Consider the following 25,371-nt stretch of genomic DNA (forward strand, 5'->3'; position numbering starts at 1 on the left):
CTTTGGGCCCCCAAAGCTACTCACAGGGCTGTCCTGAGACCTCAGAGCACTGACTGAGCCCAAGGGCTGATGTTATAGACAAGGGGGCTGCCCAAAGGGGCTCGTGGGGCTGCCATCGTTCCACGGGTCTCCGTGCGCACACACAGGAAGCACCTTTGGGCTTTTGGCAGTGTTCCTGGCCTTTCTCCAGGTTCCACAGACGTGCTCTTCGTTCCCAGGCCCTTCCCCAGGCATCAGGAGGTATTACTGCGCAGTTCTCCTCCCCAGCCCCCCTGCCATGCTCCCCTCCCAGCTTGGGGTTGCTGAGCCTGGGCTCAGCCAGCTGGTGCAGCCCGGGAGGTTCCTGGTTTTTGTTCTGGTGATCACGGAGCATGAATTCACAAAGGGGGGGGAGGAGGAGGAGGAGGAGGGCATCTGTGCTCTGGGGCAGCCTGGTCTGGCCTGGGTGCATTAGTAATCCGGGTCTCCCGAGAATTCCTGGGAAGGAGATTTATTACTCTGCTCCCAAACAGAAACCTACTTGGGCCACATTTTAACCCTGAGAGACTCGTCTCCGCAATTACGGGAGGGCCAGACACATGTACGGCCTTTGGAGTCAGAAGTGGGGTCAGCTTTATGCCGTTAGGTATCAAGAGTGTCCAAGGTTTTTACTGAAAGTCCGGCTGGTTCTTTATGTTGGCCCTGTTTTAAGAAACCCCGAGACACGGCTAATCAAAACCAGTTTTATTATTCAAAGAAATCACCAAACATTTCTGGGGACAGCGGCGGGCGGGGCAAGGAGCCCCAGATCTGGTCCCCACACATCCCAAGAGAGTATTTACAGGAGGAGGCAGGACAGGACTCCCGGGTGGACCTGAGTAGGGGACTGCCCAGAGAAGGGCTGGCAACGGGCCAGGGATAGCAGCAACATGTGGGGGACGGGATGGAGAAAATCCCGAGGGGGTGTCGCTCCTGACCTGCCGCACCCCCCTCCCATTTTCTCCCTGCCCTTCAGAATCCCCAGGCCCTCCTCGTCTCTACGAAGGAATCCAGAATGGGGCTCTCGGAGCCATAGATTGTCCTCCACCGCTAGCTGCTGGGGAGTAGCCCAGGACCAGCAGGGATTAAGAGAGAAGGAGAAGCAGGTACCCTGGGAGGAGACGCAGGGCTGTCAGAGCTGGGTCACCATCCCACTGTCCTCGGAGTGAGTCTGGGGAGAGAAGGTCGGCAGGGAAGTAACTGGGAAGGAGCTTCGCTTCCCTCCTTTGCTTTTCCATTTCCCCTTCCCCTTCCTCCTTTCCCTCCCCTCATTTCCTCATTTCCCCTTCCATCCCTTCCCTTTCTTCCCTTCCTCCTCTCCCCTTCCTCCATGTAACCTTCCAAGTCCCTGCGTCACTGCCAACTGTTGCCCCTGATCCTGTCGTCCTTCTACTCTAACCAAGAGAGGCGTCAGGTCATTGCTTTTGCATCTTGGCGGAAAGTGGGTGCTGGGAATGGGGGAAACACTTATTATGTATTTAATGGCTGCTGAATGTTTGTTAATGAACAAATCCTCTCGAAATAATACATAATTCCCATTCACCCCCTAGCCAATAAACCGGTGGGGGATGAGGGAGTAACAATAAAATGATTAGGGAACCACCCAAAATAAGCGTTTCAAATTTAACATTGATTAAACCAGTTAAACTGCTGCCCTGAGGACTGGGTGGGGGAGGGAGATTAAAGTTCCAGTTCCTGTCGTCATGGCTGTCCTGCTGTTTATGCTCTACTGGGGAATATGACATGAAGAGAGGGCTGTTATCCAAATAATGCCATATATAAATGTAGAACAGAGGGTCACACGGGGGGTTATGGGAAAAGGTCATTACTAATAGGGGAAGTCATGTCAAAGAAGCCTTCCTGAGGAGGTGGATTTTCGTTTGGGATTTAAAAGACTGGGGATAGAAAAGAGAAACAGGAATAATCACGGCTTTATAATCAGCCTCTCTAATTCAGGCTTTAATGGCCCGTGTCCATCTCCCACCACCGGGCTTTTGCCTAGGCGGTGCTCCATGTTTGAAATGTCTGTCTCCCTTCGAAATGCTCCTGACCTTCAACCTCTTGTTTCTCCCCAACGGCAGAAGTCCTGCCCCCTCAGCTTCCTTTGTATCAGCTGTGTTTTGATTGGATTTATCTAGGACAATGCAGTATCAAAGGGCAGGGACCTTGCATGACAGATGCTTAATAACCGCCAATCGATGGGTCAAAGTGTGAAGGTGAGAGGGAAGGGAGAGCCGTGTCCTGAGCCACGTCCGGCCCATCTGGGGTTTCTGGGCAGAGGCCGCAATGGCTCGCCACCTTCTCCTCCCAGGCGGACTGAGCCCTGAGCAGGCTCTGAGGCTACAGAGCAGGCGACTGAGGCACAGGGGATGGAGTGGCTGCCCAGAGTCCCTCCGACGCGGCGTCCGGGGCTATCCCCTGCCCCCTGCACTACCCCCATCCCCCTGTCTCTCCACTGCACCCGGCTCAAAATGCAGAGATAGTGGAGCTCGACCTGAGTGAAAGGAGCCATGGAAGGTTTCAAACTAGGGGTGAGGAGCAGCTGCCAGACCATGGCCAAAGGCTGGAGCAGAAGGGGACAGCCTGGGGGGCAGTAATGGGAGCGGCTCATTGGCCATGGTCAGTGACGAGAGGAGATGGGGCCGTTTGGCAGGTGTAGAGATGCAGGGAAAGCTGCTCTGACCCCCATCTCCCCCAGGGTCTCTCCCACTTTCTCCAGACGCGTTAGAACGGGGAACCAGGGAGGGATGAGCCTGCTTCCCCTACATCCCTCCCACCCGCAGTACCTTCATGGCCCGGTAGATCCACTCCTGGTATTCTCCTACTTTGGTGTAAACCCCAGGCTTGTGGGCGAGAGCGCAGCCTGTCCCCCAGCTCACGATCCCACACAGCCTCCACCGGGGAGTCCTGGAGATGGAGTCCTCACACACAAAGGGGCCCCCGCTGTCTCCCTGCAGACGGACAGAGGCAAGACTGGAGGGCGGGTGCCTGGGTTCTTTCCGGGAAAGAAGAGGCTGGCCACCGTGACCAATATGTCCAAACGCCTTTTCCCTCCCCCAGCCGAGCCAGGGTCTCCCATCATTGGATGTAATCTGGGATCTAAGCTGCTCACGGTGCGAGCTCCATCCTGCTTTAGCTCTGCTTTTTCTTTCCACCCCAAAAATGCCAACTTTGGACACGGAATGCCCAGCCCCGCGCCCGGTGAGAACCTTGGCAAAGGCGTTTGGATGTCCGTTGCTGCTAATGAATGGGGACACTTGGGGGGAGGATATGGGAACGGGGGGAAGGTCAGTTAGCGGGCCCTTGGGGGTCAGCTGCTGGGTCAGGAACAGTTCCCCACCTGGCAGGCATCGATGCCCCCCTCAGTGTACCCAGCACAGAACATTTTGGGTTTGATCTGGTTCCCATAGAAGTCAGGGCTGTTGCAGACTGTGTTGCTGATGATGGGCACGCGAGCCTCCTGTAGCATGTTAGCCTGTTTCCCTGCAGGGATAGAGAGGTAGGGAGGAGAGGCCCGTGAGAGACGGGGCTTCTGGATAACTGCCCACCCACTGTGACCTTACTTGGGGGAGGGCGGCCTCACAGTTGGGGAATGTGGCCGGGGCATGTCTGCTCACCATAATACTGAGTATTTCCCCAGCCTGTCACTGTGCAAATCTTCCCATCCACCAAGGCCTGACCGGCAGCCGGGAGGCAGACAGGCTGGATGTATTCTGTGGGGGGAAGGAGCCAACCCGGCCAGTGTTCAGGAGCCGGGCATCTCGTCCCCAGACGCCCAGCCCCCCCGCCCATTCTTCCCAGGGCGCAGCCCCAGCTGTTCTCCCAGGGCCCGGCACTCGGCTCACCCGTGAGGGGCAGGGGACTGGAAAGGTGGACCAAAGCAATATCGTTACTGTTCTCTTCGCTGTTCGGGTCCCGGAAAGGCAGGTAGCCTCCGTGGTACACCACAGCCTGGACCCCGAGCTGGAGTCCCTGGGTGGAAGCCTGGGCCACGGCGCCCGCAAACACTCTCCACCGTGACACAACCCGGTTCCGCCTAGGACAGGAAAGAGCGGGATCACTTCCTCTCTTCGTCGTTCATCTCCGACTACAAACGACATGGGTCTTAGGAGAGACGGGCCCCACTCAGAACACCACGGGAACTTTAACGAAGGCTCAGGATTCGCTAGTTCTTCCACCTCCCCTGAAATTCAGCCCCTTTCTTCCCACAGACCCGGCCCCCAGGGAGGGCACTCACTCAGGGAAGCAGTGGGCCGCGGTCAGCACCCAGTCTCCGGACAGCAGGGACCCCCCGCACAGGTGCGCCCCATCATAGCGCAGACTGACCTGCCATGGCCAGCGGCCCAGGCTGGCATCCTGGCCTCCCACAATACGGTCTACAGGCAGCTTCCTCCGGCCACAATCTAGGATCAGACAGGTTCAGGCCACTTCCCGGACTCTGCCCCCCCAGAGAGAGGAACACCCCCCGCCCAGGCAGCTCCTGGCTGATATCAGGGAATCCTGACCTTAGAGGAGTCCTGGGTGACTTTGGGTGGGGGAGAGGGCAGTTCTGCCTCAGTTTCCTATTTGAAATGAGGAGTTTGGTCTACAAGGCCTCCTTCTGACTGACTCTGGTCTGGGATGAGGAGACACAGTCTTCCTCGGGGAGCTCTGGTCCAGTGTAGATACACACAAAGACAGTGTTACTGAGCTCTGAACTGGTTGTGGAAGGAGAGGAGATGGGTGAAGAGGACACGGAATAGTCCTGAGGAAGACGAGAAATGGCCTGTGGCACAACTCAGAAGTTGGCCTTTTGAGGAGGAGGGCAGGCAGCCAAGAGGCTGAGGCCCTAAAGGATGCCCCCTTTCCTCCCACAAACAACCTTTTGTCTCACTCCACAATGAGCTGTCCTTGGTTCTGCACACGGGGGATCTTAGTGAATGGCACGGAGGGGGGAGGTCTAGGAGGAAAGGCCCACGTTGGGGGGCTTACCTTGGCAGAGGGTGGCTAGGAAGAGGCCCCTGGGACAGTCACTGTCAGAGAGAGAGGGGGGCTGGTGAAGGGGGAAGGGACAGGGGACTCATGTCCATTCTTATTGTCTCTTAATGTTGCCCACCAGACCCGGCCCCTTCCCTCGCGTCTCCTTTCTCCGTCCTAAAGACCTAGGGAATTACAGAGAGCACAGCGTGCCTCGTACACATGCAGACAACACCATGGCTTACTATCGCACGTGTGGGTGGGAAGGGGTATTTACATTTTATTTCGGTCAATATTGATTAAGCATCTGGGATGAACAAAGCAAGCCATGAACTAACTCATCAGTCACCCGGCAGTGGGGGAGTCAAAGATGAATGAGAAATAATTCCCGCTGTCAGGATTATTACCGTGCAGGAGAGGAGACAACAGACGCACAAGAAATACAATAACAAACGAGCCGATGATAAGCCCGCAAGAGAACTCGGATGGTATCGGGGAAGAATAATTCATTTCCTGACAGGCAGAGATCTGGGTGGGCAGGGGGGGAGGCACCCCACGTACAGGGGACGGACGCGGGAAGGATGAGTGTGAGTTCTGGGTGCAGCAGGCGGTACGTGGGCAGGAGTGAGAGGGAGGGAGGCTGGAAATGAAGATGGAGGCAAGTGCCAGGTGAAAGAGCTCAGACTCAATCCGGTAGCTCAACAGCAAATAAAAAATGAGGATCTGGGCATAACAATGGGAAGGAAAGGCTGGATACAAGAGAGAGCATCAAGAGAGAATGGATGGGACGTGGATGGCCATTCCACGTTGGGAGGAGATAGGGGACAGAAATGTCAACAAGGATTTTGAGATTTTGACTCCTGGTGCTAGGGAGCACGAGGGTGCCATTGACAAAAATGGGAAAGCTGAGTCCAAAGCCAGCTTCCTGTGCGCATCCCTATAATCCCTTTCAAATAGTTAGGCTGCTGGACTTGGAGTCAGGAGGACACAAGTTCAAATCCAGCCTCAGACACCTGCACTGACTGGAACGCTGGACTGTCATTTAACGTCTGCCTCAGTTTCTCCATCTGTAAAATGGGAATGATATTGGGCACCCACCTCTCAGGGATATTGGGAAAATTAAATGAGGTACATTTGAAAAGTCTTTTACAAATAAATGCACGCTGCTATGAAGATGGTGATGGAGGAAGGAGCCATAGTGGCAGCAGTCAGGGGAGAACCAAAGTCTAGCTAATAAGTGTCCACTGAAATGGGCCTGCGTGCGGCAGCTGTATCTGTGCCTTCATGAGCGGCTCTTTTTCTGCGAGGGTCTTGTATTTGTGCTGCTGACCACCAGCCCATCCCTCCCAGTCTAGCTTCCATCGCCCCGGCGTCCTTACCAGATGGAGATGACCTCTGCCAGCCTCCGAGCATAGGGGAGCCTCTCCTCATCCACGCAGAAGTAGCCGGACGTGCCGTTTGTTCCAAACATCCGGACGTCCAGCTCCGAGTGGCTCAGAGCCCTAGGGGGCAGAGGGGTCGGGAACAGCAGCCCAGTTCTCCCCTGGCCCCAGGTGACTCCCCTCACGCCTCCCACCCCTCCTCAATGATACCTGATAAAGCCCATCTCCTCACAGCTCAGACTTGCCACCCTGGAGTTGGCCCTGGAGGAACAAAGCAGCCGCCACGTGCCCTCTGCTCCGTCAAACACAGTAAGCCGCAGGTCCGCCGGACTCACCTGTACTATAGGGGCAGGGGTGGGGGAAGGGCGGCAGGCCTGCTGATTAGCGATCTCCAGCTGCGCTGCCCAGCCCTGGCTCGGGGACGACAAGCTCCCTCCAGATCTGGCCGTACCCCGGCGGCTAGCTCCGAGGGAAGCAGAGCCTCCCCCTCTCCGTGAACGAGCTGCCTTAGGCTGCCCGCAGCTCTGCCCTGGGTCACCGAGGCTGGCGGCAGGACCTGGGCAGTGCCCGCCAACATTCTATAGACACAAGTCTAATAACACAAGAATGACTCAGGGGGAGAGGACATGGGTTCACATTCCAGCTCTGCAACTTTCTGCCTGGATGACCCTAGGAAAGTCATTCCCTCTCTCTGGGCCTCAGTTTCCCCTTCTGTAAAATGACATCATTGGATTTAAGAAGCTTTGAAGGTCTCGGAGCTTGAAATCTGCCATTACCGTATCCTATTAGTGTGTCCGGGAGGACACACATTTAAGAGAAATTTGTTGTAATTTTTTAAAGAAACAGTTATTTTCTTAGTTTAAGAATGTAAACTATATATGGGTAGCTAGATAGTACAGGGAATAGAGCACTGGCCCTGAGACCTGAATTCAAATCCGACCTCAGACACTTAACACTTACTATCTGTGTGACCCCGGACAAGTCACTTAACCCAGATTGCCTCAAAAAAAAAAAAAAAGAAAAAGAAAAAGAAAAAGAAAAAGAAAAAAGAAAAAAGAAAAGAAAAAGAAAAGAAAAAAAGAATACAAAACTCTATTACTATATTATGGACAGCTTGCTGAGTTTTACAAAAATTGTCATGTTGGGCATGGTTAAGAAAGTGAAGGCAGCTGGGGGGCACAGTGAACACAGGGCTGGGCCTGGATTTATTTATTTGGGGATTTAGAAAGGATTTAGAAAGACCAGAGTTCAAACCCAGCCTGAGACACTTATTAGCTGCGTGACTTTGGACAAGCCACTTAACCTGTTTGCTTTAATCCAGTGAAATGGTAAACCACTGGAGTATCAACAAACACCGAATGGGATTAGAGTCGAACAACGATAAAGGGTCCCCCGCCCTAGTTAATGTGGGTCAGAGGCAGGACTTCATCCCGAGCTCTTCTACCCCCCAGCATCAAATGAGATAACGTGTGTGAAAGTGACCAATCAGCTCTAAAGCCCCGTACAAATGGGGAAGGGGGGGTTGCCATTCCTTCTCTAAGTGCCCTCTAGTCTTTCTGTGGCTCTCTGCCATGGACTCCTCGCCATGAGTGGCCCAAGAGTGGAGACTTTCCTCCTGAAGCACCGGCTACCTCGGGGACATTGGCGCTACGTTGCTGGCTGTGTAATGGAGAGGCTCTGAGAGCCGGGGGGCCCCTGAGTGAGGGCCGAGTGCCCTCTGAGAGCACCGGCGGGGAGGAGGAGGACATCGGTGTGCACTCACCCGGGTAGAGCACCTCCTGGTCACTCCTCAGCAGCACAGTCACTGTGGAAAGGACAGAGATGAGGAAGGGGCCGGCAGGGGGGGAGCCACAGGGAAAGGGGAGGTAAGGGGCAGGGAGGGGAAGGGTCTCTCACCGATGGCCCAAGAAGCTGCTCCGATGCCCGCCAGGAGCAGGAGGCCCACTGCGCTGAGCGCCACAATCTTGGGCAGAGACCAACACTGAACTTTTTGGCCACCTACAAGCAAACACAGTCTATGTCCATTGCTCCCTCGTTCTCGGAGACCTCAGGATTTCCCCTCCGCTGTTTTCCAGGCAATTCCCCCTACGGAGGACTAGGCCTTCTAGTGAGCCCTTCCTTCCTCAGCCGGGCCTGGGCTGGGGGCCAGAGCCAGTCAGCACACCGGCCCTCACCCAGCGCCGACTGGCCTTCCTCCATTGCTCCACCCTCCATTTTCTGCTGACCTCCCCCCAACCCATGTCCGGTTTCCAAGGGGATCCCAAGGGCCCGGGAAAGTGGTTGGGTCAGTTTCCCTGAGCAGTGAGAAACTCCCCGGCCCACCTACGGACTCGGGTGTCCTTTCGGGAAGCCGGAGGCTCGGTTCCCTTTCTTTCCAAGCCCTTCTTTCACCTAATACCCTCCTCAAAGTGGGGGACGGGGAGGGAGGGATAGAGAAAAAGGCCTCTTGGCAAGCCTGGCGTTCAGTGTATGTGGGCGAGATGTCCCTGGCCATGGCCACCTCCCCATTCTCCTCGCTGGCATCCCGATGATTTGGGGTCACAGAGAATTTCATCACTAGGTCCGTCCTACATCAGCTTTTCTGGGCCCTTCCCTCCCCATCCTGGCTTCCCTCTGGCTTTCCACCACAGCCGGTCCCGGAACGGGAATCATATGTGAGTCAGGGACCTTTGCTCCCTGGTCGTATCCCCCTGGCTCCGTGTCTTGCTGTTTGTCCCCATGCTGGTTCACCCGGTTCTGTTTCCAAACCTCATGCACCACCAAGGCAGCAGGACCCAGGCCGTACGCTGGGGTCCAAAACCCTGCCAAGAGCATCATCGTTCACCCGGGGTGCCCAAGGGAGACAGGCGGCAACATCCCTCTCCGCCCCGGATGGGCCATTCCTTTGTCACCGGTCCAGTTTTCTTCCCCTGGTGGTCACACGGGGCCAAAGCGGCACAGTGCCCAGCTCTGCTAGTCTGCCCTTGCCCAGATCCCCTTTCAGAGATCCTAGATGAGGCCTTAGAAGTCGCCCCCCAGAAATCCCCTTTATTTCCAACTGGCCAAACCTCTGGCCACGTTTTTCTGATTCTTCTTTCTTGTATTTAGCTCTGATTTGATATAGTTTTGGTATGAATAAGGCACAAGTGCTTTGCAAACCTTTAAGGCACTAGGTAGGGCAACTAGAAGGCACCAAAGCGCTGGCTCTGGAGTCAGGAAGACATCTTCCCAAGTTCAAGTCCAGCCTCAGACAGTTATTAACTGGGCAAGTCCCTGGCAAGTCACTTCACCCCAGTTTCCTCATCTGTAAAATGGGCCAAAGAGGGAAATGGCAAACCAGTCCAGCACTTCTGCCATGGTAGCCCCAAAGGGAGTCACGAAGAACCAGACACGAATGAACAACAAATGCCAGCTGAGAGCACATCGAGAACTTAGATTGCTGCTTCGCTTTCCATCAAAAATCTTTTCTACTGTTGTCACATATCCTAAAAGCAGGAGAGCTGGTTGTCTACCCCAATCCAGGGCCCTGGCCGAGCTCCCCTGCTCCTTGTCCCTAACAAACCCTCGTCGGTTCTGGCCTCTGTGGCTCTTCACATTTCTGTTACTCTACTAACTCATGTCTCTCTCCCTTTCCAAACCAGCCCATGAACTCTCAGGACTATTATTCAGGAAGCCTTCCTCAGTTTAACTCCACCCAGCTCCTAAATACAGATATGAGAATTTATTTCTGTCTCTCTCTGTATTTTTGGTCTCTTCCTGTGTCCCTGGCCATCTGCATGGAAGCAAGACGAGGGTCAAGACCTTGTTTCTTCTGTCAGGCAGGAAGCCCCTTGAATCCCGGGGCCATTTGCCTTCTCGGTCAGAGAGATCTTTTATTTATTTATCTTTGTGAGAAGGGGATCTTTTAAATGTGACAAGTAGTTCCTCTTTTGTCTATTCTCCCATCTCTCCTCCCCCTCCCTTTCCCCAACTCAACAGTTTTGTGCACTGGGTTCTCATTTCTCCATCAATACACTGTAGTTGGAAACTATCAACTGGGTGGTACATTGGCTAAGAGTGTAGGGCCTGGAGTCAGGAAGACCCGAATTCAAGTCCAGCCTCGGATGCTTACTAGCTGTGTGACCCTGGGCAAGTCCCTTTCACCCTGTTTCCTTCAGTTTCCTCATCTGTAAAGTAAGCTGGAGAAGGACATGGCAAACCATTCCAGTACCTCTGGTCATAAAAAGAAAAGCAAACCCCAAATGAGATCATGAAGATTTGGATAGAACTGAAAATGATTAAATAATGACTGAAGAACAAGAAGCTGGGAAATAGGTTGGAAATTCAAACTTAGAAGGTCTGTGACTTATTCTCTATATGAGGATGAAAAGGGGGGGAGAAGAGGATGCCAGTCTAAACCCTGGATCTGGTACCTCCCCCTGTTCGAGGCATTTGCAGATGTCCAGATTTGGGCAGGAAGTAAGAGAACTGAGCTTGAGGCCGTGATCGGATCCCCGTTACTATCACTGAATATCGGGACCTCAATTTCATGTTGATAAGGAAGGGACTGGGGCAGATTAGCACTAATGTTCCTCCCTCCCCATCCAAGTCTTGGGACCTCTCATCCTGAGGCCTGCTCTGTGTTCCTGCGGCCTCTCTCTTTCTATGCCCCGCTCTTCACAGCTTACGGACAGAGGGGCCAGGCCGGCCAAGCCCACAGAGATCCCTCCTTCAGAACCGGTGCAAAATGAGGGACGGCTGGGAATTTGAAGCTCAGGGCTTTTAGGTCAAATGCTGTAGGAGGGCGGGACCCCGGCCTCTCAGATTCTGAGTTCTACTTGTTGGCATTCGAGATTAAAGTATTTGTGGAGGAATCACTTATTTCTTGGGGTGGAAGGGTGGAAAGGGACCATATAGGGCAGTAATAAGTGGGGAAACTAAGGCACAGAGCAAGGAATTGAGAGGAATAGGAGGCAGATTGTGTAAGAACCTAATGGATGACTGATTAATGATTAATCTGGCAAGGAACCGGAGGTAGCTTTGGGGGAAAATGGGGATCAGGCCGAGATGGGTAGAGTGAAGAAGATGGATGAGAGGGAGGCGAGTGTGGGACGAAACAGGTTGGACGTCTAAAGAGACAGGTTTTAGTGGTAAGAGAGTGAGATATCAGAGATTTTGAGAACAGAAAGCCAAGAGCTAAATGGGAAAGGGGAAAGTGGGGGAAAATGCAAGGATGAGGCTAGCAGGGACCTAAGTTAGGGAAGACACTTACTCTCCTTCTCAGCCATGTCACCACCTCCAGTTAATGATTCCCCCGGTGAACAGTGGTGGCTGTGGCAGTAGGGCCTCCTCCCCTTGGGGAGAGAGGCAACCGAGACCTGTGGGGGAAACAAAACAGCTCGGGGTAGACCTGCACCTCCTCGGCACCTGGAGGCCGCTCTCGGCTTCCACCCCTTCCCCACATACCTTCCCAGACCCAGGTATGCCCAGCGGTGGGACTGAGCTCCCCTCCCTCTGGGCCAACGTGAGGGGCTGGGCCTGTTGCCCAGAGCATGCCGTGATCACGGGCTGGCCAGCCTGCCAGCTCAGAGGATCAAGGACACAGGCAGGGGAACTGACCAGGCAGATAGGGCACCAGGGTCCCAGGCGGGGAGCAGGACTACAAGGAAGATCTGGGGGCTGGGAGAAGGCAGGCTGCCTGAGCCTCAGCAAGAACAAGAACTAGAGGGAACGGCATGCCGGGACACCCAAAGGAATAGGCAGCCTCGCTGTCCTGAGGGGCTGTGTGTTGGTTGAAGGGGATTGGATGCCGAGTCCGGAGGGAAGGGGCCGGGTACCTCATTCCCTGACAGAAAAGAGCGCTGAAGAAGTCAGCACTGGCTCCCCAAAAGATCAGAGGCGGGGAAATGCTGGTCTCTCGGGGGAGGAGGAAAAGGAGTCAGGGGTGGGGGATGCTCCTGTTGCTGAGCACTACAGGTCTGAGAGGCGGGTAGGCCGCCCCCCGAGGGGAGGAAGGACCCCACACAAGGAGCTGGGACTTTTGTATTCTTCCACCCCGGACCGGGTGGGGATTGGGGAGAGAAAGCGGGGATTAGATGATCCCAGAAAAGGCCAAGGGCCGAGGGTGAGACAGCAGGAAACCTGGACCTGGGGATGGGAAGGAGGGCCGGGGTACCAGTGTCTGAAAAGCCCGAGGAGGAAACAGGGACTCGGGCCGAGACAGCGGGAGGTGGGGGAGGGAAGCGTGGAACCGGAGAGCTGCCTTACCCTCGGGGGTCCGTTCGGTGAAATCTCAGAGCTGTCTTCCACTTTCTAGGGGTCACAATTGGACCCCGGCAGGAGCATGGTGTCCCCAGCTGGGGGCCAGGAACCTGGGTCCCGGGAAGGGGAGAAACAACAGCAGCCTTGAGCTCGGCCAGACTGGCTCACCTGAGGAGGAGGGGGCTGGGGGCTGGGGGGAGGGGAAGGGGCGGGAGCAAGGGCGGAGAAGAACCTGGCCAATGGGAGTGGCTGCTGTCGGAAGCCACCTGCCCAGTTCCCCGGCCCCTGGGCACAGCTAGAGAGGGCTGCCTCCGGCCCAGGGTGGCCGGCGAGCCTTCTCTTCTTCCCCTGGCTTGGCTGGGGCTGCCCCTCTCGCTGCTGCTGCTGCTGCTGCTGCTGCTGCTGCTGCTGGTCCTCAGGGGCTTTGTCCAGAGGTGGAGGTTTGTGTAAACAGGAGGTGAGGGTGGGAGTGGCTGCTGAGCTCCCGGGCAGCCTGGGCACCTCGGGGCGCGGCGGGACCGCGAGCGCTGCTCTGCGGCCCCCCGCGGCCCCGGGACGGCAGGAGTAATCGCGCCCCTCAGCCCAGCCCCACAGCAGGCCCGAGGCCGGCCCTTGTCCTCTGCCCCCTGCTGCCCTCCCATCTCTGCTTTCCCACAAGTCACGGGGTCTGGTTTGCTTTGGCAGCGCCTTCCTGATGGGGCAGCCAGCGACCTCTGGAGCTGGGGAAAGTCCTGCGGCCACGGTGGAGGCGGAGGGAGGGAAGGAGAAAGCACGGGTTTGAATGGGGGGGGGGCGCGACGCGGACCTCCCTGGAGACGCGAGGAGCCCCCCGACAGGCAAATGCGCGCCTCCGGGGCGCAACCGTGGGGAGCCATCCGCAGCCAGAGCCGCCTCGCCCGGCCAGAAACAGACCCCTCCACTGCCAGACACACCCCCACGGGGCTTCCCCAACGCTGCGGGCGCAAACACCCATAGAGACCCGCGGCGGGAACCGGCGGGGACATCGAGGGCTGGCTCTGCAGCCGCCCCGCTCGGCCCGGCCCAAGACCACGCCAGAGCCTGGACGGCGGACCCGGGGTCTCGCAGAGCCCTCCTCATCTTTCCCCGCTGGGGCCCGGAGGCCTTTGCAGACGCTCTTTCGGTCTGAGATCTAGGGTCCCAGAGGCCCCGGTGCCTTAGTTCTGGCTCCGCAGCCTCTAAGTCCGGTCCTGCGGGGTGCCCACTCCCCCCCAGGACCCCCCCCCCTCTGACTGCCGCCCTCGCTGGCTTCTACCTCTGTCTCTGCCCCAGCGATCACAATAACGGGACGTTAATCACCTAAAGAGCCACTGATGTTGAAGGCCCCCAGTGGGGGTTCTGCTCTCCCCTCCCACAGGCTGGGAGCCCCCTGGACGCCGTCCCCACCTCCGTCTGGCCCAGGAGCAGGGGGCGGGCCGACCTTCCCGCGGGCATCCTCAGCTCTCCGGAGCTAAGAGAAGTACCAGCTGCAAGGAGCGGGGCCTCTGCATCCCCATCCCTGGGCCTCCCAGCAAGCCCCGGAGGAGGCCGGCTCTACCTCTGAGCCCCACTGAAGAGGGAGACCGAGACTCAAGTCCGAGCGTGTTTTATTTCATGAACAAAACTACAACTGTACAGTAACTAGGAAGGCGGAGTCCTCCCCATCCTAAATGCCCACAGATCTGAGGCTGGTGAGAAGGGGTGAGGGCAGGATGAGCCGAGGTTGAAAGGAGGCGGGGGCAGAACTAGGGGGAAAGTGCAGCTAGTGTGGAAGAGAATCCGTCGCCCCTTAGCCCTGCCACACACTAGGTCACGAGGGTCGCTGAGAAGGGAGCAGGAACATGGATGTTAGTCCTGAGGCCTTGGATCCTGGTCCAGGCGTCCTGGCCCCCCAGGCCCCTATTTCCCTGTCAGTCGGTGTGTGGTGAATGGCCAGGGGCGGGAGGCCGGGGTCAGGGGAAGGGCCCCTGCATCCTCAGATGTGGCAACGTGAGGTGCGGCCAAAGCGGCAGACATGTGCAAATCAGCGCGGGGAGAGAAGGGAAAGGAGGAGATGTGTGCTGTCCCTTCCCCCCTCCAAAGATCAGGCAGCAGAAGCGGGGGGGACTGGTGGCCATATTGCTTTTTTCATCATGCATTTTGGTGAGTCAGGAGGGCCCCCACCCCCCCACCCCCCGCTGTCATATCCGGTGGGTAGAGGAAGAGGGGAAGGGGGGGAGGCACGGGCCAGGAGGCAGTCACTGCCCCTTGGCCCTTTGTTACAGTATTAGACAGATTAACAGGCAGGCCCCTGCCCCCGCCTCACCCTACTACTACTCCTTTGGCGTGGAGGCTGAGGAGCCCCCAGGAGGGGTGGGACCCCCTCCCAACCCAGCAATCAGGGGCAGCTCTTTCTTGAGGCAGGGCCGGGGAGCCCGGAAGGCTAGAAGAGAAGGACAAAGGAAAGAGAGTGAATGACGCATCAGCCCCTCCACACACACTCCCCTCCTCAGAGGCCGGGCCCCCAGCCTTACCCTGGGCTATTCAGCCACCTGGACTCCTGTACAGTTTTCTTTGCTCTCTGAAGTGATGGCCAGGTACTCTGAGCTGTGGGGGTCAAAGGTCGGACATCGATCACCACAAAGGGGTGCAGCACAGTGTGGATCCGAGTGAAGACACCAGGGGGACACGGAGAAAGCCACGGCTCAGTCACATCTGTGCTGTACTCTTCCCCCAATCCAGAGGCTATCAGGAATCTCCACAATTCCCAACCCAATCTCAGTTCTAACCTCCAACCAGCCAAATAGTCATCCTCGTGGTCCCCTCGGCACCAGGCTTTATTGGAACCCCCATAACCCGGACTCCACAAAGCAAACCCCCACCCCTGACCCCCTCCTTAACTCAGAACCAGTTTATTCATCTTCATGGTCCCCTCAGCACCAAGCTTTATTGGAACCCCCATAACCCGGACTCCATAAAGCAACCCCCCACCCCTGACCCCCTCTTAACTCAGAACCAGTTTTACCCCAAACTCAATCCCAAATATAAATCAGCCCCCAGCCCTAACCCTGACCTTGTCCCTTGGACTTTTGGGGGATTCCCAAGGAAAGTTTCACCCAAACCCCCTTCTGAACTCACGCATTCTCTTGGGCAGCCGCTTCAGTAGCAGCAGCGATCTTCTTGTAGCAGTAAACCATCTCAGCCACCAGCCAGATGGTCAGCACGACAATGAGCACGTACATCATGATCTCAGACACAATGGAGGCCATGTCCCTGTTGGCTGCAAGGGGGTAGGGACAGAGTTAGAGGGATTGATAGCATGGGATGCTGTGGGAGATGGGGCAGAGGTTATCAGGGAATGTTGGTTTAGCTCTTTCCCCTCCCCCCATCACCTCACCTTAGCTCCCTTCTCACCCAAAACCCCCCAGCCCTTGACAGAATGAGACCACGTCCTCATTGATTTCCCAGCATGGGCTTCCTATCTCTGTCTGTACTGTGCAGATGCACTTCAGACTATCTGGATCTAATGCAATTCAACTGAAAATTGCTTTTGACACTAATTGTTCCCCATACATATGCCTTCTTCTTGCTCTGGTGCCTTATCATAGTAGGTGAAAGTCACCCTGGGCTCATTAAGGTCTTATCAACAGCACATGAGCCTGGACTAGGCTTTGAATAGGGGCCAACTGCCCCAAGATCCCTCTCTCTACATCAGGGGTCCTCTAACTATGCCCGCCAGGGCCAGATGCGGCAGCTGAGGACGTTTATTCCCCTCCCCCAGGGCTATGAAGTTTCTTTATTGAAAGGCCCACAAAACAAAGTTTTTGTTTTTACTATAGTCCAGCCCTCCAACAGTCTGAGGGACAGTGAACTGGCCCCTATTTAAAAGTTTGAGGACCCCTAAACTACATTGAAGCAAGACCCCTATCATGTAGCTCATGCAGCTCTCCACATTTCAGCAGGAGTAATTCTTTTTTTTTTTTTTAATTTTTTTTTAGGAGCAATTCTTAAAGACCATTAAGTTTTAGAAGGCTGGTTCGCCGTCATGGATCCTTGTATTCTTAAACACCTGTCCCATCTCTCCGGTCAGATTTCATTTCTGTGGGAAGAGCCCGTGTTTCAGACTTTCCCCAATTCTGTCCTCACACCTAGTACAGGCACATAGCATAGGCTTGGCCAGTACGGTTTTAATGAGACAAAAATACATAAAAAGCAGATGATTCTGGAGGAAGGCAATATAGACAGAGCAAATACACTGAGTCTGGGAGGCCAAGATTCCCATTAAGTTTGACTCAGGAGGGCAAACGAAAAGGATGCTTGAGAGGAATAGGATTCAAGGCTACATACGTAGGAAAGAAATTCATAGATTTCATTGGATATTAAAGTTGGTTGGACCTGAAGGAACAGCGATGGTCTGATTCCTTCATTTTACAAAACTTGCCCAGGAACAATGACGTAGGAATTCCTTTCAAAGATCAAGTCTAGGCAAAAGGAATCATTACTTTGGAGTGTGGTGAAAACCTCCTTATTTCTCCAAGAGATGGCACTGATGGAGAATAGAAATAGGCTCAAAGAAGTTTTAGAGAAGTTCCCAGATGATAAAATACAGTGGATTTTGGGATTCAAGGGAATCTGGGATGTCTGAGGAGGATATCAACTTCATCACTTCTAGAAGGAATTACTTCAAATACCCTCTAACTGGTCTCCAATCTCCATTGCCAACTCGACTTTTCTAAACTGGACCTGTCTACCCAGTGGCTCCCTTTGACCCCCAGGATTAAATTGGCATTTAAACTCTCCATATTGTGGCCCCTTCCCACTCTCCTCCACAAACTCCACCTTCCAGGGACTGGTCTCCTGGGGCTTCCTCAAGCGGCATACTACACCTGCTCTTCCACACCTGGAATTCTATTCTCTCTCACTTCTGCCTCTTAATTTCCCCTGATTTCCTTCAAGACTCAGTTCAAATCTCACCCACCACAAGGGGCCTGTCCCCCTCCCCACATTCTCTGTTTCCCCAGATATTTTCTTTCTTCCCAGATGGAGTCTTCAGTGCCAGACACATAATGAGTATTCAATAAATTCTAGTTGTCTGACTGATTTCTGTTCCTTGGGCTGGGAAGCGGAGGAAGACGAAATAACGGTGGTCTTCTCAGGCCGGCCTTGGATGCCTCTGTCACGGGACAAAATTCCAGGCCACTGACCTGTGCGGTATCCTTAAAATACCCGGCACAGACCAAGAAAACGGATAAAAGGACCAAAGAAGTCAAGAGCCAGAGATGCAGAGACAGAGTTAGATTGGGAGATACATTGATTGAGAGCCAGGGACAAAGGAAAATGAGCTAAGAGCCTGGCCACCCCCACTGGGTAGTCTGGGCATGGAGCCAGCATCATCCCACCCAGACCATCTGCCTCCCTATTTGACGTTGGAGAACTGCAGGTTGAATTCACAGAGTGGGTGGAGAAGGTCTGTGGGGAGGGGATGCTTACCTTTTTCTACCACCTCAAGATGGATCTTCTTGACGACACTCGTGTTATAGTCATAGTTCTCAAAGAACAGAAGGCGGTATACGTGGCACTCGTAGTCACCTGAATGGTTGTAGGTGACATTGGTGATGAAAATGGACAGGTCTTGCAGGTCTTTGGTGCCTCGACTCCCATTCCAAACCACACGACCCTCAAAACGCTCATCTTCCTCCAACTGCAGCATCTCGTTTTCATAGCGTAAGATCTGGGGGATCCAAGGCAGGCTGGTTACGCCAGCTCCAATGCAATCCAATTCCCGATCCTGATTCTTACCCCCCCCCCGATTATCATTTTTACTGACCTTAAATTCTGATCCCCCAGATCAAACCCCAACAGGAACCTTACCCTAACTATAGCCCCCTTGTCCCCTAATCCCTCCCACCTTGACAAATTCTTCAGTCCCCTTTTGACGGAAAGTCCACTCGGTGAAGGTCTCAGCCACGGTTTCACTCCGGCGCTTGCATGAGATGCATAAAATCTTGAAAGTCATTCCATAGACAGCCTCTGTTTCTGAGTCCACCTCCACACAGCCCCCCCAGACCGATGACACTGTAGAAATAGTAGGGTCAGGCAGGAGGAGAAAGAAGAGGAGACTTAAAGCCTTAGTAAACTTCAAGTTCTAGGATAAGTGAGGAAAATCTGGACTTGGATCCGAGCTAGATTATTTGAGACTAAATGGGGCTGAGTGAAGGGAAAGTAGCAATAGATTTGGAGACTCAGAAATCCCAATTCGGTCACTTACTACCTGTGAAACAACAGTCAAATCACAACTATCTAAACTTCATTGAGTTTCCTTATCAGCTGAGTGAACTCTAGCTCCAATGATTTTGTGGTGGGTTTTGTTTCTGCTCGCCCCCTGGGCGAACCTTGCACCAGCCTTGGTTTTGTACTGAATTATGTGGAGGTGAAATTATGTAGTAATAAAGAGACTGAGTTCTGGAATTAACTCTGACACTGATTCCTTGTATAATTGGGAGCAAGTTGTTTTTAAGAACCTCCATTTCTTTCCTTATATCAAATGGGGAGAAACTTTCCCCCAACCAATCCCACAGGAGAATGGTGAGGATCCAGTGCTATTGAGAATGGGGGCAGAACTTCAGAAGATCTGATATGTGACACAGAGAGCTACGCAACGAGATTGTGTGATGATCAATTCTGAAAGACGTGGCTCTTTTCAATAATGAGGTGATTCAAGCCAATTTCAATAGACTTGTGATGGAGAGAGCCATCTGCACCCAGAGAGAGGACTGTGGGAAGTGAGTGTGGATCACAACATAATTTTTTCACCTTTTTGGTGGCTGTTTGCTCGCTCTTTGTTATTTTTCTCACTTTCCCCTTTTTGATCTGATTTCTCTTGTGCAGCATGATAAATGTAGAAATATGTATAGAGGAACTGCACATGTTTAGCATATATTGCATTACTTGCTTCTGCCTAGGGAAGGGGATGGGAGGGAAGGGAGGGAGAAAAATTTGGAACACAAGGTTTTGCAAGGATGAATGCTGAAAACTATCTCTGCATGTATTTGGAAAATAAAAAGCTATGATATTAAAAAAAAGAGAGAGAGAGAGAGACAGGGAGAGGGAGAAGGAAAGGAGAAGAAAAGGGAGAAGGAGAGGAGAGGGAGGGAACATTATGACCTGACACCCTCACAAAGTGCTGGGGTTGGTAAGCAAGTTGATAGCACAGAGACCATTAGACAAAGCAAATCCAGAATCAAGCTTAGAGCAAAGGGGAAATACATTAAGTAAAAAAAAAAACCAAAAAACAGCCTTTACAACTGGCTAGTCACCGTGCTTCTGACAAAGCTACTGCAGTAAAAAGAATCAGGTCAGGGTCAGATACAAGGGTAGAATTAAATTCCAAAGGCCTGGAACCATAAAAACATCCATTTTGGAGGCAAAAGACTTGATGATGAGGCAGGACAGGATAGCCTGACATCCAGAGGACGAATGGGTCAGGATAGAAAAGTACTTTCTTTACTTAAAGGCCAAGAACCGGGAACAGAATAGAGCCAAAGGAATCGTAGGGGGATGGGGATAGACATGGCTCACACCAAACAACACAGAGTAGACCTGGAATAGAGGCCGGAAGATGCTAAGATCCCCCTGGTTCTGGCCACAGTATTTGCCCCAAACCATCCTCAGGCTAGAGTTCATCAGATTGAGAGCTAAAAGACCCTTAGAGATCAACAAATACAACCTCCTCATTTTCACAGATGAAGAATGGAAAGCATAGAGGCGGAATGATTTACCCAGGAGTCTTAGCACCACACCTAAGGAGTAAATAGCAGGTCGGATCTGAACTCGGGTCTCTGATCACCAACTCGGGGTTTTCCTCACCGTCCTAGTGAGTTTAGAATCTTTTTGTTGCACATCCAGAGCGATTCAGAAACTTTGACTCTGTGAGGGTCTTTTTAGTTTGTGGCTGCCTGTAATAATTACTTCCTTTGGGGATTGATTAGTTTTATCTGAAGAAATTTTAGTTAAAAGTTATCCTTGAAACATCAGGCCCCTGGTGGCCGAAAGAGAATGGTGACAGCAGAAGAACGGGAAGTCCTTGGGAAGACCGTCTAAATTCTGGGAGGGTCTGAAGGATGGAGGAAGACTAAGTGATTCCCCTCCCCCACTTTTGCCCCAAGACGTGGCTTTCCAGTCAAACCCAGTACATGAGGTGCCATCAGGACTCTTTTAGGCGAGGAGTTCGTTTTCTCTATCCGCTGTCATTAACGATGAGGATAGAGGTTGTTAGTTCAACCTACTAAGAAAAATACCCACTCGAGCTTGTCCTTTTTCTGTCCTTTGGGGGCTTTCCTTCTCTAAGGGGCCGTAGACAGAGCCTGGCCCACCCCGTTAGGGACCAAAGGCAAGGCTGGACCTGCTGGCCTTTAGCCTGTTTTCCTTTTCATTGGGTTTCTCCTGAACAAATAGGAACGTTTGTTTGGTTTTGTTGTTTTCTTTTGGTGAGTGAAAGGGACAGGCTGCTAGGAGCCCTCTCCCTAAGGCAGGGACTGTGGAAAAGGGGGTCATGGGGACTTAGGCCGGGGAACCAACACCCTATTGCTCCCCTCCCCCTGCTAAACACCTCTGGCTCCCCCAACCCTTCTCAGCGGCCAGCGGTTCCGGGAGGACGGGCTGCAAAAGTTGGGGTGCCCCAGTCCTGCCTTCTCTTGACTGCTTTTCCCAGGGTGGGGAGCGTGGCTCCTCAGTTGCTGGCTTCCCCTTGGGGGCTTCGAGGCCCCACAGATCAGCCCAGGTGGGCTGTCGGTATTCTGGCCGGGGAGGGCTAACGGTGAGGGCAGGGTGGGTTCCCGGCTTCCCGAGGCTCGCTTTCTGGGGTCCTCTCCCGGCTCCGCTGCTGCCCTTTATTTCTCTCCGTCTCTCCCCCTCCTGTCTCTCGCCATCTGTCTCTGTGCATCACGCCGTTCTATCTCTCCATCTTGATGAGTCTTTCTCTTCCTCCCCTCCCCCAGCCTTACCCCGTTCTTGGGTGTGGGTGTCACATTACAGATTGCAGGACTCCCAGAAGCAGCTGACACCAGCGCTTCTTCCCCCAGAGCCATTCCCAAAGCCCAGAGAATTGCTCGTTCGCCCACACTCCCTTTTTCTGTTGCCCCAGCCTCGTCCCAGGCATCTTTCCATTTCGCTCCCCTCTCTCCCTCCCCCCTCCCCCCGAAAACCTCAACTCCAAAGATGGGGAGGGCAAAGGGAGGGAGAAAACAGCCTTCTCCCCCCCCCCCCAGGGGACGAGGGGAGAAGGTGCTGGCTCTAGTTGGGGAGCCCACAGTATCTCCGCCTGACACCTGCCGAGCCCCCCCCCCCCCATCTGCGTCTCCTGGGGCCGGGGTCCTCCCTTCCCTCCCGTGCCTCCACGAGGCGCGCCCGGGCATTTGCGAGTTCTCTCCCAGGGCGCCTCCTGGGGAGGGGTCCCGCTGTGTGCCGGGGAGCCCGTCCCGAAGTCCCCGCGGCCACTCCGGGAAGTTTGGAGCCCGGGCGGGGAGGAGGCACCGGCCCCGGCTCCGCGCCCCCGCCCCTGTCTTGCGTCCGCCCCTCCCCCCGCCCCAGCCCCCTGCTCTGGGCAGACTTACCCAGCGCCATCCAGAGCAGCATCCCCGGGAGCGGCCCCATGACGCCCGGCGGCCCCGGGGCTCGGGCTCCGGCTGTCCGCAGCCAGCGGTTCGGTCCCGCTCGCCTGGGCTCCGCGCCGCCCCCGGCCCGGTATTAATAGCGGCGGGAAGGAGGCGTCGGCAGCGCGTGGAATGTCCCCCGGAATGACCCCGGCGGGCGCAGCTGCTGTTGCGGCTGCGGCTGCGGCTCCCGCTCGGGCTGGAGCTCCGCGCCGTCACCCCCTTCAGCAGGACCGGGCCAGCGGGGGGGACGCGCCCCCCCCGCTCCCGTTACCGGCGGGGACTCAGCCCCGGAGCCCGGCGTCCAGGCATCCCAGCTGAGCCGGTTGCCCCTGCCCCCCTGCCGAGCGCTGGGGGATCACGCCCCGGCTCCCCCGCTCCCCCCCCACCCCCTCCGCTACCGCTGCTCGGCTTTCTGCCCCGCCCGGGCCAGGGGCACATCTAGTAGCCAGGAACCCCAGGCAGCTGCAGCCAGATGTGGGGCAGTGGGGTTCAAGGCATGCCTGAGGGAAGCAAGCTCCCGCTCTGCGTGCACCTTTCCGAGTCGGGGCGCCTGTGTCTCCTGCGCACTGCAGCGGGAGGAGCGGGGAGGGGGAGAGATGAATCAGAGGCTCGGGGCGGGGGGGCGGGGGGGTGGTAAGGGGGACGGGCCTGATGCATTGCAGCAAGCACTGCTGGGGCCGCCCCCCCCAAAGGTCTGCCGGCCTAGAGCTACTTCGGGGACTCAGAGGCTCCGCACCCCACGGGACCTTAACGGATCGGGGAGGGGCTGACCCCGTTTCCACAAGGATCCTCGCTCCCGTCACGGACGATTTGGCCTGAACGGGAAGGGCCTGAAAGACTGGAGGCTGGGGACTCGGGGCCCTGGGTCCGGGGGGGGATGGATGGGGGAGGCCAGTGAGCGGAGTGAGCGCCACCAGACCTCTTGGCCCCTCCAGCAGCTGACTTTGCACCTTCCCGGAACTCTCCGACATTCTGTGGCAGGAAATAATCCGGCACTTTTCTGGTCTGGCCCCCCTTCCCCGGGCACGGGGCCAGGACTCTGAGGGCTGGATGGTCAGTAACCCCTGCCCTTCTCTGGCTCAGCCCCAGCTGTCTAGTCTCAGCCTCCCCTCCAGTCAAGCTCCTTCTCCCTCAGCTCCCATCCTTCTGTCGGGGGCTCCGCAGTCCCAGCAGGCCCCGGGCATGTATCAAGGTGAACAAGCCCGTGAGAAAGAAGTAGTGTCTGGCTCAGGTACTTCCTTCCTTCACTTCCCCACGGGAGTGGGAGGGGGGGGGAGTGGAAAAAGCCTAGGACACGGAATCAATGCGTCACTCTGTGACCTTGGAGAAAGCCTTTCTTTATCCTGGAGCTTAGTTTCTTCACTTATAGAATAAGAGCATTAAACAAGATTGGGCTAAAAAAAAAAAGTCTTGTAAAATTACAAATTATCCGAGTTAACTCAGCCCTTAGACACAGAAGCCTGGGGTCCTGGTTTAAGGTTTGGGGGTAGCAATTTAATATGAACAAAGTACTAGGGGAAAGCACTGGTTGTGGAACTGGAATAACATCGGCTCATGACTCATTCATGCCATTGAACAGCTGACCAAGCAAGTCTATTAAACTCTCTAAACTCCAGTTTTCACACCTGTAAAATGGGCACACTTGACCCACACCGGGATGGGAACCTATCTGCTTCCGGATTTCCTGTTGTTGTTTGTCTTTTGTTCTCAAAGAGGACCCGATGACATCAGGAAGGTGGAGTCCTAAAGTGAATTAGATTTAAATGAGGCAGAGCTGTGCAGAGTCACCAGCCTCACTTTGGTCTCCAGAGCCTGTGACCAGATATAGATGGGGATAATTGAGAATGGCCGCAGGGGCAGAGGGAGACCTTGGTCTTTTCCAGGCCTGTTTCTCTGAGGCAACAGCCATTCAGTGAACAAGGCTGGGTAAGGGAGGGAAAAAAAGTAAAGATTTTCTAATTTGTCTATTAGTCTATGACAATGGGAAGAACACTGAACCTGTCATCAGAGGCCTCGATTTTGAATACTGCCCTCTGGGTACTACCTATTTCGCTTTTTGGGGTCTGTTTCCTTGTCTGTTGAATTATGGAGTTAGACTCAAGGATCTCTAAAGGTTTATGATCCTAAAAATCTCCATTTCCAACCTGAGCCCCCTCTTGGACTGAAAGTGTTTTCAGGGGGTCCTGTCCCTGTTGCTCTCTGAAGAACACACTCACAGATGAAATCTTTTGTCCTCTCTAGATAAGATCTCCTGTGGAAGAGGATGCAAAAGTGGACAGGCATTAGATTATGGTTCTCCCTATGTTTAACATATATCGGATTGTTTGCCATCTAGGGGAGAGGAGAAAATCTGAAGCACAAGGCAACGCAAGGGTCAATGTTGTCAAATTATCCATGCATGTGTTTTGAAAATAAAAAGCTTAAAAAAAAAGATTATGGTTCTCCCTAGAAAAAGAGCTCATGTGATTTCTCAGATCCCTAGAGACGTAGAAGTAATGTTGACCCACCTCTTACCAAATAGGGTGGCTTTGAAGTGGATTGAGTGACTGGCCCTTGTCCAGATTCACAGAAAGGGCCCTCTACCCGCCAACCCACTGGAATCCCTGGACTCCCCCAGTACCTTCCCCCCTCATCCTCCATGAATGGTCTCCATCAGACCCAGCTTTGGGAGCGGAGGCCAGAATTCTTTGCATTCGTTGTCAAGGTGATTACAAAGGATTTAAAAAACAAATTCAGGTAGTTTGGGCTGGCATTAGAATACCATTTCGCCTGAATGTGAAGGGCAAGAAAGAGCTGGAGGCTGGGGACTAGGGGACCTGGCTTCTGAGGGGAATTCATAGGGGAGGCTAGTGAGAAGAGTTAGAGCGAGCCATCAGACCTCGACCCCTCCAGCAGCTGACTTTGCACCTTCCTGGTACTCTAAGACATTCTGTGGGAGGAAATAATCTTTCCTTTTCTGGCACTTTTCTGGACTGGTCCCCCATCCCTGGGCATGGGGCCAAGATTCTGAGGGGTAGATGGTCAATAACCCCAAGAGATGGGGAAGCGAAAAAAAATGTTTAGGAAGAATATATAGGATATGAAAGTGTAAGAAGCTTCATAATTATTTAAGAACACCATGTAAATGTCAGCAGTTATTATTAGGTGCTTTTCTGGATAGTGAACCC

General features: G+C 54.3%; 2 protein-coding genes and 1 long non-coding RNA gene across 3 annotated transcripts; 1 reads left to right on the forward strand and 2 right to left on the reverse strand.

Moving 5' to 3' along the window:
- Window positions 1-708: 708 nt before the first annotated feature.
- On the reverse strand, window positions 709-12,959 carry HPN (hepsin). The gene is made up of 13 exons (XM_051989004.1): window positions 12,582-12,959; window positions 11,587-11,692; window positions 8,253-8,354; window positions 8,119-8,160; window positions 6,567-6,696; window positions 6,354-6,476; window positions 4,990-5,030; window positions 4,256-4,421; window positions 3,864-4,054; window positions 3,636-3,731; window positions 3,359-3,501; window positions 2,805-2,969; window positions 709-1,189 (listed from the first exon to the last, which is right to left on the reverse strand). Exons 2-13 carry the CDS (start codon window positions 11,600-11,602, stop codon window positions 1,151-1,153), a joined length of 1,254 nt encoding a protein of 417 aa, XP_051844964.1. The 5' UTR covers window positions 11,603-11,692; window positions 12,582-12,959; the 3' UTR covers window positions 709-1,150.
- A 1,203-nt stretch (window positions 12,960-14,162) lies between these two features.
- Window positions 14,163-22,310, reverse strand: SCN1B (sodium voltage-gated channel beta subunit 1). Its single transcript, XM_051989005.1, has 6 exons — window positions 22,163-22,310; window positions 18,460-18,626; window positions 18,042-18,282; window positions 15,690-15,831; window positions 15,086-15,158; window positions 14,163-14,994 (listed from the first exon to the last, which is right to left on the reverse strand). Exons 1-5 carry the CDS (start codon window positions 22,200-22,202, stop codon window positions 15,092-15,094), a joined length of 657 nt encoding a protein of 218 aa, XP_051844965.1. The 5' UTR covers window positions 22,203-22,310; the 3' UTR covers window positions 14,163-14,994; window positions 15,086-15,091.
- LOC127556117 (uncharacterized) lies at window positions 15,743-17,647 on the forward strand. Its single transcript, XR_007952356.1, has 2 exons — window positions 15,743-15,841; window positions 16,550-17,647. It is a non-coding gene; the product is annotated as an uncharacterized LOC127556117 (long non-coding RNA).
- Window positions 22,311-25,371: the final 3,061 nt, after the last annotated feature.

The sequence above is a fragment of the Antechinus flavipes genome, chromosome 3 (assembly GCF_016432865.1).
Source record: "Antechinus flavipes isolate AdamAnt ecotype Samford, QLD, Australia chromosome 3, AdamAnt_v2, whole genome shotgun sequence".
NCBI lineage: Eukaryota > Metazoa > Chordata > Mammalia > Dasyuromorphia > Dasyuridae > Antechinus > Antechinus flavipes.

Coding starts and splice junctions, on each gene's coding strand:
- HPN (XM_051989004.1), bottom strand. Junction 6,477..6,566: donor GAGGAGATGGGCTTTATCAG/GTATCATTGAGG, acceptor TCTGCCCCCTAG/GGCTCTGAGCCACTCGGAGC. Junction 2,970..3,358: donor GGGGCATCGATGCCTGCCAG/GTGGGGAACTGT, acceptor GTCCGTCTGCAG/GGAGACAGCGGGGGCCCCTT.
- SCN1B (XM_051989005.1), bottom strand. CDS start 22,202: ATGGGGCCGCTCCCGGGGATGCTGCTCTGGATGGCGCTGG. Junction 18,627..22,162: donor GCTGCTCTGGATGGCGCTGG/GTAAGTCTGCCC, acceptor CTATTTCTACAG/TGTCATCGGTCTGGGGGGGC. Junction 15,159..15,689: donor GCGGCTGCCCAAGAGAATGC/GTGAGTTCAGAA, acceptor TGACCCCCACAG/CTCAGAGTACCTGGCCATCA.